General features: G+C 40.1%; 1 protein-coding gene across 5 annotated transcripts in view; it reads left to right on the top strand.

Annotated features, from left to right (window-relative positions):
* CMSS1 (cms1 ribosomal small subunit homolog) overlaps positions 1-15,386 on the top strand; it is a 418,629-nt gene extending 403,243 nt beyond the window's left edge. For 3 of the 5 annotated variants that reach the window (XM_023559043.2, XM_064273053.1, XM_023559044.2), the window contains exons 5-10: positions 1,418-1,477; positions 2,810-2,912; positions 8,313-8,373; positions 8,820-8,907; positions 13,010-13,098; positions 14,816-15,375. In XM_023559043.2, coding sequence (XP_023414811.1) covers positions 1,418-1,477; positions 2,810-2,912; positions 8,313-8,373; positions 8,820-8,907; positions 13,010-13,098; positions 14,816-14,899 — 485 coding nt within the window. In that variant the 3' untranslated portion in view covers positions 14,900-15,375. Of the gene's footprint in view, positions 1-1,417; positions 1,478-2,809; positions 2,913-8,312; positions 8,374-8,819; positions 8,908-13,009; positions 13,099-14,815 lie in introns of all 5 variants that reach the window. The other 2 variants (XM_010598602.3, XM_023559042.2) reach the window with 2 other exon arrangements.
* Positions 15,387-15,599: the final 213 nt, after the last annotated feature.

Genomic DNA, 15,599 nt, shown 5'->3' with positions numbered 1-15,599 from the left:
TTCTGACTCACTACTCAGAAGGTATTCCAGATTCTTAGGAATCTGTAGCTTTTGAAAAGTGTTCCAGATTATTCTGATCATATCCAGATTCGGGAAATTACAGTCTCAAAGCCTAGTGAAGGCTCCACAAAGTGTAGGCGGCAACCCCTTTGAAGTTACTCATACAATGACTTATATGTGCTGGGTCACAATGTGAATTTCATTTAATTTAGCAATAGTTTACCCCCTAGTACTCTGCTGCGTTTATAGATACACTTTGTCTTGAAGAAGGAATTAGGATGATAAACATGGTGCTGCTTTTGTTTTGACATCTCAGATACCAAGTTAATCATACTATATGTGGCTGCTAGACCATGATCATCACTAGTCGGGGAAGGCCCCTATGCTTTATTGTAATACGTAGTGTTGTAGTTTTGTTGTATTATTCTCATTTGCCCATACTACACACTCCCATTTTCCATTTCCCATAGGCATTAACTCTAGAGTATTGATATTGATTTTTTTTTTTGATATATGGTTTTAAATATGTATCCTTATAAAACAAGTCATGTTGTTGTATGTGTATGTTTTAAATTTATCTAAATGATTTGTGCTGGACCTCATTCTGTTTCTTTCCTCACAACACTTTTTTCAAGATACGCCCATGTTGCTTCCTATACATCTAGTTCATTGCTTCTACAGGCTACATAATATCCAGTGTTTTCATCTACCACATGTTTCTTATCCATTTTCCCAGATATGGACACCTAGGGCTGCATCCAGCTCCTCAGTCACAAACCATTCCCGAATGAATACCTTTGTGTGTGACCCTTTACAGACCACACAAGAATTTCTTTGCATTATTTACCCAAGAATGAAATTCCTAGGTCATAGGATACACACATTTCAGTTTCATTAAATGCCACCTAGAGTAGCTATACCAGTTTACACTTTCACCTACAGTTCACAGGAGTCCCCACCACCCTTCATTCTCAACACTTGGTATTAATCATCTAACGTTGGCCATTCTAATGAGCGTGTAAAGTGTTGTCTCATAGCTGTTTTAATTTGCATTTCTGTGATGACTAGTGATTTTTATCTTCGTAGATTTGTTTCAAAGATTTAAGCTTTGCCTTTGTATTTTTTTTTTTTTTTTTTGTATGTTGCCTAGTCCACGGATTTGAAAAATAAAGATGTATTGTTAGTCTACTGAGTGATACCACAAGCTTCTGTTTCACTACTCTAAGAAATTATGGGCAGCTCAGTGGAGGGCTATAAGTTTACTTTAAAATACTAGACAACACTTCAAAATATATAATGAGCCCCCATTTCAGTAATGTTTCAAAAACTTGACCAAGAATACATCATTCACATGTAATCTATTTCGATTATATGTGTGTTTGCAAAATTCTCAACAAAATGTTTCTCGTATTTCTAGACTCGTGTTTCCTCAAAGCCAATGACTTGACTCACAGTCTTTCGTCCTACCTGAAAGAAAGTAAGTAAACACTGATTTTTAAAAATTATCCTCCAAGTTATTATCCTATTAAAAAATAAGATTTGTTTCTCTTTGAAATAAAAATTTTAAAACTGCATTTAAAATCAAAAGTTTCCATTTGAAATGGATTCTAAATGGAGGCTTTTTTAGGTCATCTTGATATTAATTTTTATATATAAATTTATTCTGGTTTTGCACTGGGCTTGGGAATCTGGTCTTTAGTCTCATTTTTTGTCTTAGCACACCAGAAGCACTGGACTAGAAATTCAGAGAACAATGTTCTCGTCACACATCCCCCACTCATTTGCTCTTTGACCTAGGACAAATCACTGGTTACTCCCTTGGGGCTTGATTTCATCTGAAAGATTAGGAAGTTGGACCATGTGATCTGTATTCCTGTTGTGATATTCTGAAATTCTATTCACTTATCCAGAACTCAGACCACGGCTGTTGGGTGCTCAATCAATTCTGTCTTTTCAATACATACTATTAGTGTAGCCAGGAATAACTAGATTATTCTAGTTATAAATAGTTTAGATGTATAGATTTAGCACTTTTATTTCAAACTCTAAGCAATTCAAACAACATCTGATTTGAGTTCATATAACAGTTCCACCATTTACAAGCTGGGGGTCATTGTCACTTAACATTTCTCAGCCCTAATTCAGCAAATGCAGATAATAATAGAATCAGCCTCACGGGGTTATGAGGACTAGAAAAGGTAATGCATGTAAATGCTTAGCACAGTGTCAGTGTTTAATGTTTGCTATTATTATTTAAAGGTCTGTTCCATGTTATATGTTATTCTGAGTGTCCATTTAACAGTATTGAATCAGTTTTTTTTCCTGTGTAATCAACATTGCCTTCAAGCCTCAAACATAAATTAAAATATCAAGAATGAATTATTCTAAACTGTTTTACTTAGTCCTAAAACTAATCATGGAGCCCTGGTGGCTCAGTGGTTAAGAGCTTGCCTGCTAACCAAAACGTTGGCAGTTAAAATTCACCAGCCGCTCCTTGGAAACCCTATAGGGCGGTTCTGTTCTGTCCTGTAGGGTCACTATGAGTTGGAACTGACTTGATAGCACCTAACAACAAAAAATCTAATAACATTTAGCTACTGGGTATATTATATGTGTTGTAGATTAATGATATTTCATTTTAATCTAATACCTAGTATAACCAGAGAATAGAATTGAAATGACCCTTTTTTTTTTTTTTTTTTTTTGCATAAACCCTAACAAAGAAATATTTGGGGGATACTCAACTTTGAGGACCCTATTTTGCTGTATTTAGGGTAATTTTTTATGTGCGTGTGGTCTTTTTTTCCAGTCTGTCCTAAGTGGGTAAAACTTCAGAAAAACCACAGTGAGAAGAAATCGGTCCTGCTTCTAATTGTCTGCAGCTCTGCCATCCGAGCACTGGAGCTCATGAGGTGGGAAACTTCACCTCTTCTAGTTCCTAGATGTTTCCTGAGTAACCGACATGTGCCAAACTGGCGTGTTCTATGTGCTGGAGGTGTAGCAGTGAACAGACCAGACAGACTCCCCTGCCCTCATGGATCTTACACTCCAGTTGGAGAGACAGACAAAAGAAAGCAATTGTATATTATAATGTTAGGAAGTGATAAGTTATGGAAAGAAAAAAATAAAGCATGGCACAGGGATAGAAGGGACGGGGCTGTTTTTAAAAAGGATGGTCACGGACAGTTTCTCTAAGACAGTGACATTAGAGCAGAGACTTGAACAGAGCAGAGAGAGCCAAGCAGACACCTGGCAGGAGAGCGTTCCAGGCAGAGGGGACAGTAAGTGCAGAAGACCCTGCAGTGGGCCGCCCTTGGCGGATTTTGAGCAGAGCAGTCACATGATCTGATAATCATTTAAAGGCTCCCTTTGGCAGCTGTGTGAAGAGAACGCCACAGGAGACAAAGGTAAAAGCCAGGGATCCTATTAGCAGCAACCAGTTGCAGGAAGAGATAAATGTCTTCTGAGTAGTTGATATGTGCCAAACAGATATGATCTGATTTAAAATAGTGACAAGAAGGATAAAATATCAAGAAACAAACTTAACAAAATCTATATAAAGAAAAAATATATGAGGGACATAGAAAGTCTTAAACAAACAAAAAGGCATACCATACCGTATTCTGGAATGGGAAGACTCAACATTGTGAAAATGTCAGTTTTCTCTAGGATAATCTACGAAATTCACAGATTCCCAATAAAATTCCAGTAGAATTGTTTTTCAAACTAGATAAACTAATTTTAAATTCATATGGAAAAATACATCAGAAAAAATAGCCAGGGAAATTCTGAAAAAGAATACTAATGAGAGGATAGTATCTCTGTTAGAGTACCGAAAACAAATCAAAAACATTATAAGTTTTAATAGTTGAAGTAGTATGGAATTGGCACATACATTAGACAGTAGAACAGAAATGAAAGTTCAGGAGTAGATACAGACGCACATGAAAACACTGCACATGACTGAGGTGACAAATCAGTAGGGAACGATGGACTATTTAATAAACGGTGTTGGAACAACTGGGTGGCCATTTGGAAAAATAAATTTGGTCCATATCTCACTTCTTAAACCCAGATGAATCCCAGATAGACCAAAGATCTAGATATAACAATTATGTTTTAAAGATAATTTGGCAGTGCTTTATACTAAGTGCTTTCACATACCTCTTCATTTACTTTCGTTTTGGTTGAATAAACAAGAAGGCTTCCGCTGAATGTGTGCGAACATTCAGCTTTCAGAGAAAAGCCATCAGAGTAAGATAGGATTGACTGGGATCAGCCCTCTCCAGGAGCCAGGCTCTGGACCAGGCAGGCTTCCACAGAAAAATAAATAAAGGGTAAATCCAAGTCATGAAAAATAAGGAATGTGATCAAATAGACTAAGATGGAAATGTAGAGGCTCAGTACTTATTTAACATCTATTTTTCTAAATGAAAATCAAATTATGAATTTAGGAAAGTGGATATTAATCTTTATTAATAATGCTTCCAACCTCCTTTCCGCACCTAGGCAGATACATTGAATTATATCCCACACCTTCCCCGTAAAAGTATTTCTTTCAACTACTTCTGCTGTAACTATAACTTATCTTCAAGATCCCAAATGCTTCTGGTCCTAAAACCATAGTCCACACTGACTTTTCAGTGCTTTAAAAAGTACCACCACAAAGGAGAATGAAGAACACCAAAGACACAAGGTAAATATGAGCCCAAGAGACAGGGCCACATAAACCAGAGACTACATCAGCCTGAGACCAGAAGAACTACCACAGACAGGGAACACAACAGAGAGTCCCTGATGGAGCAGGAGAACAGTGCAATGCAGACCTCAGATTCTCATAAAAAAGACCAGACTTAATGGTCTGACTGAGACTAGAAGGACCCCAGAGGTCATGGTTTCCAGACCCTCTGTTAGCCCAAGACTGGAACCATTCCCAAAGCCAACTCTTCAGACAGGGATTGGACTGGACTGTAAGACAGATAATGATACTGGTGAGGAGTGAGCTTCTTGGCACAAGTAGACACATGAGACTATGTGGGCAGCTCCTGTCTGGAGGGGAGATGAGAAGGCAGAGGGGGACAGGAGGTGGCTGAATGGACACAGGGAATACAGAGTGGAGAGGTGGAGTGTGCTGTCTCGTTACAGGGAGAGCAGCTAGGAGTACATAGCAAGGCGTGTGTAAGTTTCAGTATGGGAGACTGACTTGATTTTGTAACCTTTCACTTAAAGCACAATAAATAAAAATATATATATTAAAAAAAAAAAAGTAGCACCACAAATGTAGAACAAAATTCAAATTGATAAAAAAGACCAGACTTACTGGTCTGATAGAGACTGATGGAACCCCCAGGACTATGGCCCTTAGACACCCTTCAAACTTGGAACTGAACCCACTCCCAAAGATCACCTTTCAGCCAAACAATAGACAGGCCTATAAAGTGAACAAAATCACCTGTGCGGGATGTACACCTCAGAACAATCAAATATACAAGACCAAAAGGGCAGCATTTGCCGAAAAGCAAAGTTCAAAAGGCAGGAAGGGGTAGGAAAAATGGGCAAATGGAAATTGGAAACCCAGGGAGGAAGGTTGGGGGGAGATTGTAACCAATGTCACAGAACAATTGTATATAAATTGTTGAATGGGAAACTAATTTGCTCTGTAAATTTTTACCTAAACCACAATAAAAATGTTCAAAAAAAAAAAGTATCACCAAAGAACACCTTTTAGATTTAAGGGCTAATGGCTAAGAGCTGTACCGGAGGCTGCTCTTTAAAAACAAGTTGTCAAATCGATTTCCACTTCTACTGTACATAAATTCCTTTCTGAGAGGCATTAAAGCACCATGTTGCTACACTTCATTTACCAATTTTCAGCATTTTTCTGTGTCCCCAGTAACACCATGATGCATTTCAAGGTTAGCTGATTTGCAAAAGGGGAGCAGGCATAATGAGCCATATTCATACACACAAATGCTGGATAATTCTAACTTGTAAGAACCTTTGTTCTCCTGAGAACCGTGAGTTACGTTAAATATGTCCCCTAAATTGTCTTTCTAATCGACCTTGCCATGGAGAAAGCTCATTTGTAAGTGAAAACTCAAGTGCAATAAAACTTGAATAGCACAATCCACTGTTTTGCAAACTCATATATTGCTACTGGTCAGTGATATTGCTCAAAATATAATAATAATAATATATAAAGGAAAATAGTATTTCCAGGCAATATTTTTATGTTAGATCTATCCCCAAACATCAATTACAAAGATATTATTTATTTGTTCATTTATACTTATTTCATCTCAAAACAATATTGAGGTGATATATAGAAATACATACTACAAATATAACATAGGTGGTGAAGACAGAGACTGGAGAAACCCTGAGAGGATGGCCCCCAGACACCCTTTTAACCCTCCTTTTAACTCAGTACTGAAGTTACTCCTGAAGTTCACTCTTCAGCCAAAGATTAGACAGCCCTAAAAAACAAACAATAACACACGGAGTTCAACCATGTATAAAAGACTAACTAGGCACACCAGACTAAATGGGCACACCAACCCAAAAGCAAAGATGAGAAGGCAGGAAGGGACAGCAAAACTGGACAAATGGAAGTGGGGAACCCAAGGTCGAGAAGGGGAGAGTGTTGACACATCATGGGGTTGGCAACCAATGTCACAAAACAATTTGTGTATTAATTGTTTAGTGAGAAACTAATTTGCTCTGTAAACTTTCACTTAAAGCATAATTAAAAAAAAAAAAAAGGTGGTGAAAATGGAAGCAAAGAAAAAATAAAGGTCAGAAAATCAGGTGGACCCAGGTGGAATCATTTCTCTTAGGCCCTGATCACCTGCAGAGGTGACCCCCTGTACTTCCCAGCAGCCAGAACAAGTTGGGAAACATCATCAGCTGCCAGATCTGTGATATTCCCTGGGATTTAAAAGAAGGTTCCCCTGAGAAGCATGGTTTTTCCCCCTGTGGTGTACATAGTGGCAGCGTCCTCAAGGTCGCCCTACGATAAAGTGGTAGACAGTTGATGTGGTATGTCCACTTGTAGAGCTTCCCTCCACGCAGGCTGAGTTAGTAAAGGCAACCGTGCGAGGCACCACCCAGCATGATCTCAGCCCACAGAACTGACATTCTGGATTCATCTAGATAGATCCAGAATTTTGAATACCTAGAAGCTGAATGGAGTGCTTATCCTGTAGTCCAGAAGCTGTAAATCAACAGCCCGAGGACTAAACTCACCTAAGTATTTTATGTCTAAAACATTTGAATGAGTTGCTCCTGTTTAAAATCAGATTTTACATATAAAAATCTAGATTTGGGGCTTCTCAGAAAATCAGAAGGTCTTGTAACACTGGGCCCATAATCTCACATCATGGTTACTGGCTAAACTGAGCATAGGGCACATATGCCCTAATTCTCCTCAGTCCACACCCCTGCCTCCTAAATCACCTGGCTCACTTACGCTACCCACCTGCTGGGCTATCTCTGATTTGGACAGTCCTTTGGAGCGCTGGTGGAGCAGTGGTTAAGAGATTGGCTGCTAACCAAAAGGTTGGCAGTTTGAGTCTACCAGCCGCTCCTTGGAAACCCTATGGGGCAGTTCTACTCTGTCCTATAGGGTTGCTATGAGTCAGAATCGACTCGACAGCAATGGGTTCGTTTTTTTGGTGACAATAGTTTTCTTCTTTCTTCCTTATTTTCTTCCTCCCTCCCTTCCTTCTTTCTTTTTTGGCAGAAGCCTTTCCATATATTAGATTTTACAGAGAAGTACTCTGCAAAGTAGATCAAAGTGAGGCTGCTCTGACCGAAGAAGGGTATAGGCCTTCCTTCTCCTCCCTGTCAGCTCCCCCACTAGGACCCCCTCACGGCAGCCATGGGCAGGCCTTTGTAGATGCCCTTGGGCTCCACAGAGCTCAAGCTGACATTACCTCTCCAAGATAGTTCTCACAACCAAATGAGAACTGTACTGCAGAGTTTTATGAAAACCACACTGCAGTTTGAAGACTAGTCTATGCCAGGGACCTGAAATACAAGAATTCTGTATTACAAGTGAAGGGTAAATGCAGATGTTTTGATAATCAAGGAAGTTAACCTCGTGTATGAATGTTACAGGCCAACCCATTACATGCCTGAATAAAGGCCACCCCGCTTTTCATTCCAGAGATGGGCTAACCTAAAAATCTCAAAAATATATACACACATATGTACGCACATCCTTTTGAATAAAGCAACCCGTAATACTTAAGTAGTCAACTTGCCAGTAATAAGTGAGCTTTCTCATGCATTGAGCTATTCCTTTTCATTAGGTCGATGACTGCGTTCAAAGGAGACAGCAAAGTTATGAAATTATTTGCAAAACATATAAAGGTAAGCAGGGCCTGTGGTTCCTCATGGGGCGCTCCTGTAATGATCCCTGAGGACCACTCCCACAGCCCAGCCTTTTCTTTTCTACCTCTTCTCCTTGTTCCTATAGCAAGCGATTTCTTTGGTGCCTTGTGTATTTGGCAACCATCCTGGTTCTCTCTGAATTTCCCTGCCTCCGCATATCCACCTCTCCCCACGCAGTCCTCCATCCTCCGAGATTCCTGTAGAGAAGCTCAGGTCTGACTCCTGATTTCTTCAAGTTTTTACCAGTTTCCTAGGGAGATGCTCTTCTATCTCAGGGTTCACCTTCTTTGTCCTGGGTGTTGACCCTAAACAAGCCCCCATTTTCTTTTTACTTTTTTAACGTTGAGATAAAATGCTCTAAATTGGCCTGTGATTGCCCTTTCTAATGATTCTCCTTTTCTACTTTCACTTCCATCTTTGAGTAGATCCAGGAGCAGGTAAAGCTGCTGGAGAAGCGTGTGGTTCATCTGGGTGTAGGAACTCCGGGAAGGATCAAAGAACTCGTTAAACAAGGTATGAAGAGCTGGGAGTTTGCCTTACCCCCATGTGAGTTTTAGGAAACTGCATTTGTGATTAATGAAACCAGACTTCTGAGTTAATTCCAGGGCTGCTAACCAGTTCATCTGGTTCAAACCCCTGCTGAGAATTTATATTCCTAACAAGCTCCCCGCTGAGAATTTGCGGTTCCTCCCCAGATATACTGAATCAGAGTCTACATTTTAACAAGGTCCCCAAGTGATTCTTATGTATAACTTCCTGAGAACTTGTTAGAAATGCAAATTCTCAGCAGGGGTTCCAACCGGAGGAACCAGCTCCAAGCCCTGGCTGATTCAGGAGTTGGAAATTCAGCTGTTAGGCTCCAAAATCAGCCGGCAGGAATGGCAGGGACTAAGGCAAATTGAAGTACATATACCTACCTAAGTCAGATTCCAATTCCTTAAGCAGATTAGTGGATCCACACAGACTTCATTCTACCAGTTCGCAACCTCTGGATTTTGGAGCGCTGCATGTGGCCAGCACCTCCCTCTTGTTTCATCGAGTCTGGACTCCCCCAAGACTCCCTTATGGTTGAGGGCTGGTATATAAAACATGTTGGAACAAAAATGCAGTTCCTATGAATGAAAGGCAGGTATTTGGGACTACTTCTCCAGAATGCTTTCTCTTTTAATGCTTTACCCGAAAAGTATTCCAGACAACATCCACTAGTTAGCCTAACCTGCTAATCTGCTGATGGTCTTATTACCTCTTCTACCTACCAGAGAGATTTAAAGATTTCATTTTCAATACTCATTTCCAAATTACTTATTTAATACAGCAATAGAACTTTTATATAACTGTCTGAAGTTACACCTGGATTTTTTTATACACCTGAAACTAATGTGTTCATCAATATGGCAAATCAGTATATACAGTGGTCCTTTGCCTAGGAGCAGACTAAAACTAAAAACACTGATGTTTCTCTCCAGATGAAAATCATCCAGAATTAATTGACCCCACTATCTGCACAGTCCATGCAAATGCGTGAAGTGACAGGCCTCCCAGACAAGGAAAGGAAACATTTTTTGAGTTGCTACCTGTACAGAGTGCTGTGGTAGACACCTTTCCATGTGTCACCTCATTTAGAACCCGCAGCAGCCTTGCAGCTTGACATTCTCATGAGAGAAAACGGAAGCTCAGAAGGGGAAAGTGGCCCCCCAGGTCTCTCAGGCTGGGCTGTCCTGCTCCAGAACCTTTTTTTTCCCTCAAGGAGCTCCTGATTCAGTTGAGGAGATAAATGCACATAAAATGAGAAGTGCAGCATGAGGCAGGAAATCCTGAGGGCTGAATGAGCGCTTCTGATTATAAAACCTGTTGTTGTTAGTTGCCATCAAGTGGATGTCAACTCCTACAACCCCATATGTGCAGAGTAAAACTGTTCCATAGGGTTTTAGAGGCTGGGACCTTTCAGAAGCAGATTGCCAGGCCTGTCTTCCATGGAGCCTCCGGGTGGGTTCAAACCACCAACCTTTTGGCTAGTAGTCATGTACTTAAACATTTGTGACACCCAGGGACTCCTTATAAAACCTAAAGGAGTAGAAATGAGACAGGGGTTTTATAGGGGCTGGAATCTGCAGGGAAGGCTTTACAGAGTAAAAAGACCTTTAAATGACCTTTGACATGTGGGGAGGATTCAGAAAGGCAGGGCAATGGGGGGAAAGCATTCAGGAATAGGAGTACCACCCAGTCAGAAATAGGCAAACAGATCCACGTGGTTTATTGATACTAGACGATGAGTAAACATTATGGTGTTGAAGCTAGGAGCCCCTATTATGGATTCAAACTTAATGATTCAAATCCCAGATTCAGCAACTGACCAGCCAAAAAACAGGGGTCTGAAAAACAGGTTTAATAATAGTTAGTACCTGGCTCATGGGATTGTTGTGCCAATAAAGAGCTTAGCACAATGAATAGCACTCAATAAATACTAGATATTATTTTTCTTAAAGAGACCACCTTTCTGGCGTGGAGATTCTGTGGGCTGTAACAGCAGGTGATTCAATTGGAAAGAAAGCCAGGTTGTCAAGGGGGGACCTTGAATAGTAAACTGAGGAGTTTGAATGGTGTCCCATGGGCATAGGAGGGCACTGAAAGGTATGGACCAGATAAAAGGAATTCTTCATCCTTCTGTGAGTCAGAGTTGGGGAGCCAGGGAGGGACTCTGAGCTTGGTCCTGCCTCCCCCGCAGCTTGTAGCCAAAGGAGTCACCTCTCCCTTTCCAGGAATCCAAATGATTTTTGTGTCACCAGCCCCTGGCCACAGGGCCACTCTTCTCTTTATTTAAAAAGAGAGCGAGAGAAAGAGAAAATGAAACTGTCTAGAATTTTGAAATTACATTTCCACAGAGTTGTGAGAACTCCATGTGAGGGCGTACTTCATGTGGGAAAATCACAGAAAGAGCTGCTGATTTTTTATGACACCAGTTAAGATAACTTTTACATTCTGATTTAGCTTGGATGGATGGTTTAATATTCATTAACCACGTCACAGGCATTAGGCTACATACCAAGAGAACAGCCCCAGCAGTCTAGAAACTGAAAAGCTGACAAAACGAGACCAACAGCACATCACTCCTTTTCTGTAGCTGTTTATTGCTTAACAAGATGTTTACATATTTGATGTAGGCCAGTGAAGGAGAGTTTACAGACGTGCAAAGATAGCCACGACACTGGGATCTGTACAATTATAGGCAGGCTTGTGTTGTTTTAATATAGTCATGAAGAGTATTCTGAGTATAAGAGCCTTTGAAAAATGCAAAAAATGTACAGAGAAGAAAATAAAAGTAACTTTAGACATAATGCCTTGTTAGTTAATATTCGAATATTTTTCCTTTAGTCTTTTTTCTGTGCATTTTTATGAAGTGGAGATCATACTGCATTTTAGAACTTTATAACCTACTTTTTTTTTCACTTAATATATCATGAGAACTTTCCTTGTCATGAAATGTAATTTTAATTTTTCATTTGTAATGGCTACATAATATTCTATTGTAAAGTATATACAATCCTGTGATAGTAGGATATTCAGGTTATTTCAATCTTTCCTATTATAAATGATCATCTTTGCATCTGATGTTTTTATTGGGATATATCATAGAAGGAAAATTATTTCATCAAATAATAAGCACTTTAAAGCTCTTGTTATATTATGTCCAGTTGCCTTCCAGAGAACAGGACCTCTTTGCTCTCCACTAGCAGAACATTACTTTTAAGGGAAGACTCCAAACCCATGTCTTTCTCAATTTATCATTTTTTATTTTAATTTTGAAGACAGTTTAAAATAAGAGACATCATAATTTATAAAAAGCATGAAAAAGTATGTTGGGCCGAGAGGAAAATAGTGAAATAACCACAGAGAAAAGCGGAGGGAAATTTCTGCAGAAAAAAGGAAGACTTCAGCTACCATTTCTATGCGTGACATGGGGGTGATTGGGGCAAGGGAAGGAACACGGGGAATGGGAAAACTCGAGTCCTCTGAGGACTAGACACTCTCTGAGGTCCCCTCCAGCCCTCACGTTCCACAATTGTTTGTCTTCTAGGTAGATGGGAAAATAGAGGAGACAGAGGCCTTAATTGATTGACCAGTCTCATCAAGGACTGCTGACTTTGAATGGAGCCCATTCATCCTAACTTCCTTTTCTGCCTAAAATTATCCTCTGAACCCTGTCCTCATCCTTCTGCCCACTCACCTCCTCAGAGTTATGCAGACTCCATTGGACTCCACTCCTCTGAAGGCCACCACCTAGAATGCAGGGTTCTCTTATCAAATCACTATCAGGAACAAGACTTCACCCTCTGGGGCTTCACGAAATGGAGTCTGGGGATTGAGTCTTTGCCAGCACATGAGTGTTTGAAGAGCTTAGCAAGAGCAATGTCTCTGCTTTCCTCAGAATCACTGATAAGATTATAAGGAGAGCAAGGCTTCCATCAGGCAAGGGCGGCACGTCACGTGCAGAGATTAGTTGCTGGAGGAGAGAACAGAAAGCGAGGGAGAAAGCAACCAGGAGAATAGGAAATCATTTTAATAAGCTTATGTCATGAGGTCTTTCCTGCAGCAGCTCGCTCCTTGTCTCTTTCAGGTGCCCTTGATTTGAACCCCTTAAAGTTTCTGGTTTTTGACTGGAACTGGAGAGATCAGAAGTTGAGGAGACTGATGGACATTCCCGAGGTACCGTGTAACCAGCAATTGCCTTTAATCATTTTTTTTTTTCCAATTTGAACTTGAGTTCAAACACAGTAATAAAGACTTTGATATTAAGAGCCAGCACATTCTGGCTTTTGAAATGATTTCTATCTTAACTCTGAGGTAACTACAATTATAGAGGCCACTTCAAGCCTTACACATAATTCTATATTCTTTCCATGTGTTTTTTAGGAATTGGCTTTGTTTCCTTACTAAATGATCAGTGGCCCCTGCCTCGCTATGGACCATGTCTCTACCTCTGAGAAGTAGGGGGATCTGGAGGCCCTGGCACACTTCCCTGTGCCTTTTTTACAGACACAGTCCTCTTTGCTTTTCATCCTTACATGTGCACTCTTTGGGAAGACACAAACTCACCTCATTAATGGCCCACCATCTCCACATCCCCGAAAACCTACTTACTTAATTTAGAGAGCTATTTTGGTTTTGTGGGATGGGGAAATTTTTTGGTGTCTCAGAGAATTAAAAGTGAATGATTGAATCCCTTTGTGGGCACAGTATTAGATCATATTATATATATGAGAGCAATCCATTATCATATAATGTGAAAAACTGATTTGCCACCCACCATGCTGTGCTGTAGGGTTGCTAGGAGTCAGAATCGACTCGATGGCAATGGGTTTTGTTGGTCTGGTGTTATCATGAAGTTAATTTTCCAGTTTAGCTATTGCAGAGAAAAGAATTTGCACAGTAAATAAACATGGCTGCCAATCACTAACCAACCTGGAATAAATAATGGCAGTAACTATCAAAGAGGGTTGGAAATACTGCTTTAAACATGCTGAATGAATTAATTTGCCATATAAAACTATATATCCTCCCTTGATCAGGGAGGAATATCAGACATGAGTTCAGGTTAAAAAACAATTTGCTTAGTTCCCTACACACATGTATACAAACCCACCCTGTCTCCTGAATTGACTGGGTTTTTTAACTGGTGTAAACAATTTGATGTTAGGTAGATGAGGCTATACTTGGTGGTGTCAGTTATGCTGTTTAGTCTGAGTAATCTATCATTAGTTTTCCAATTACAATAATAGGTAGGAAAAAAAAAAAACCAAACCCATTGCCATCGAGTCAATTCTGACTCATAGCAACTCTGTAGGACAGAGTAGAACTGCCCCATAGAGTTTCCAAGGAGCACCTGGTGGATTTGAACTGCCGACCTTTTGATTAGCAGCCATAGTTCTTAACCACTATGCCACCAGGATTTCTAATAGGTAGAAACAGCCCCCCAAAAACCCGTGTAGAAACAGCCCCCAAAAAACCCGTTTGTTGCCCATAATTATTTTCTTTATTTTGATATTACCATTAGCACTCATCAAAAAGCTATAAAAGACTACGTTGAAATATTGTGTATAATCTAGGTTATAGAAGGCACACTTTAGGTACCTTGAAGACACTTCTGCAGGGGTGTTATTTTTAATGACTGCAAACAAAAAGGCACTTTAATGAAACTGATGTTTTTTATAGTACCTCTTCCTTTTCTTGTGTAAATCCTTTACCTCTGAATCAAATGTAATTTGGGACTTTTGCCCCTCCCCCTTGATCCTGGCCATAATAGCTGCATAAATGCCAAGGAGTCCAAAGTGTTGAGTTTATTTGCCAAGACCATCTTTTCTTGATCTTAACCTTTTTTTTTAATTATTATTATTAAATTTTTTTTTTTTTTTCCCTCATTTAGATAAGAAAGGAGGTTTTTGAACTTCTGGAAATGGAAGTACTCAGTCTGTGCAAATCAGAATCTTTGAAGCTGGGCCTTTTCTAAGTCTGGGTCCAAATGAAGGTCCCGTTTTTAACGGTGGAAGTTCCGTCTCTATTTAATGACCCTGGCACATTGGGAGCACTCAGGAAATACCAGCTGTCGTTTCATTAACTGCATCACCGGGTGGACCACGGAGAATGTTTGACCTTGAGGAATCTTTGACTGAAATCCATCTTTTTGCCAACTCCCTTCTTTGCAGAATAAAGTATCAGTGATTTGCATGTGATTTTCGTTGAGCCGACTAAGTTTTCCTGTCACTGACTGGCCTCTGATGTGATTGTGCAGGAGAATGGAAAGGGCAGCAGGGCGACCTTAGACAAGTCCCGTACCTCTCTGAGCCTCAGTCTTATCAGCTGCAAGATGGGAGTGATCTCTCACAGGATTGCTGAGGGGTCCATGAGGTGGTAGGCGTGGTGGAACAGCTTTGGAAACGGGGAAGCATGGTCCTGGCCAAAAGGCAGGAGTCCCAGTGGTATAAAGAGCTGCAAGTGTATGCGGTACCTTGTAAATGTGTAAAAGACAACAATGTAACTACTGCTCTCTTACACATTTGCTTTTTTTTAACTGTTATATTTTGAAATGATTTTAGACTTGAAGGAAAGTTACAAAAATAGTACAAAAAATTCCCATCCACCTTTCAGCCACTATCATCTTACATAACCGTAGTACAGTCATCAAAACTAAGAAATCAACACTGATACAA

This window comes from Loxodonta africana, chromosome 20 (genome assembly GCF_030014295.1).
Source record: "Loxodonta africana isolate mLoxAfr1 chromosome 20, mLoxAfr1.hap2, whole genome shotgun sequence".
NCBI lineage: Eukaryota > Metazoa > Chordata > Mammalia > Proboscidea > Elephantidae > Loxodonta > Loxodonta africana.
This window is presented reverse-complemented; position numbering and strand designations above follow the sequence as displayed.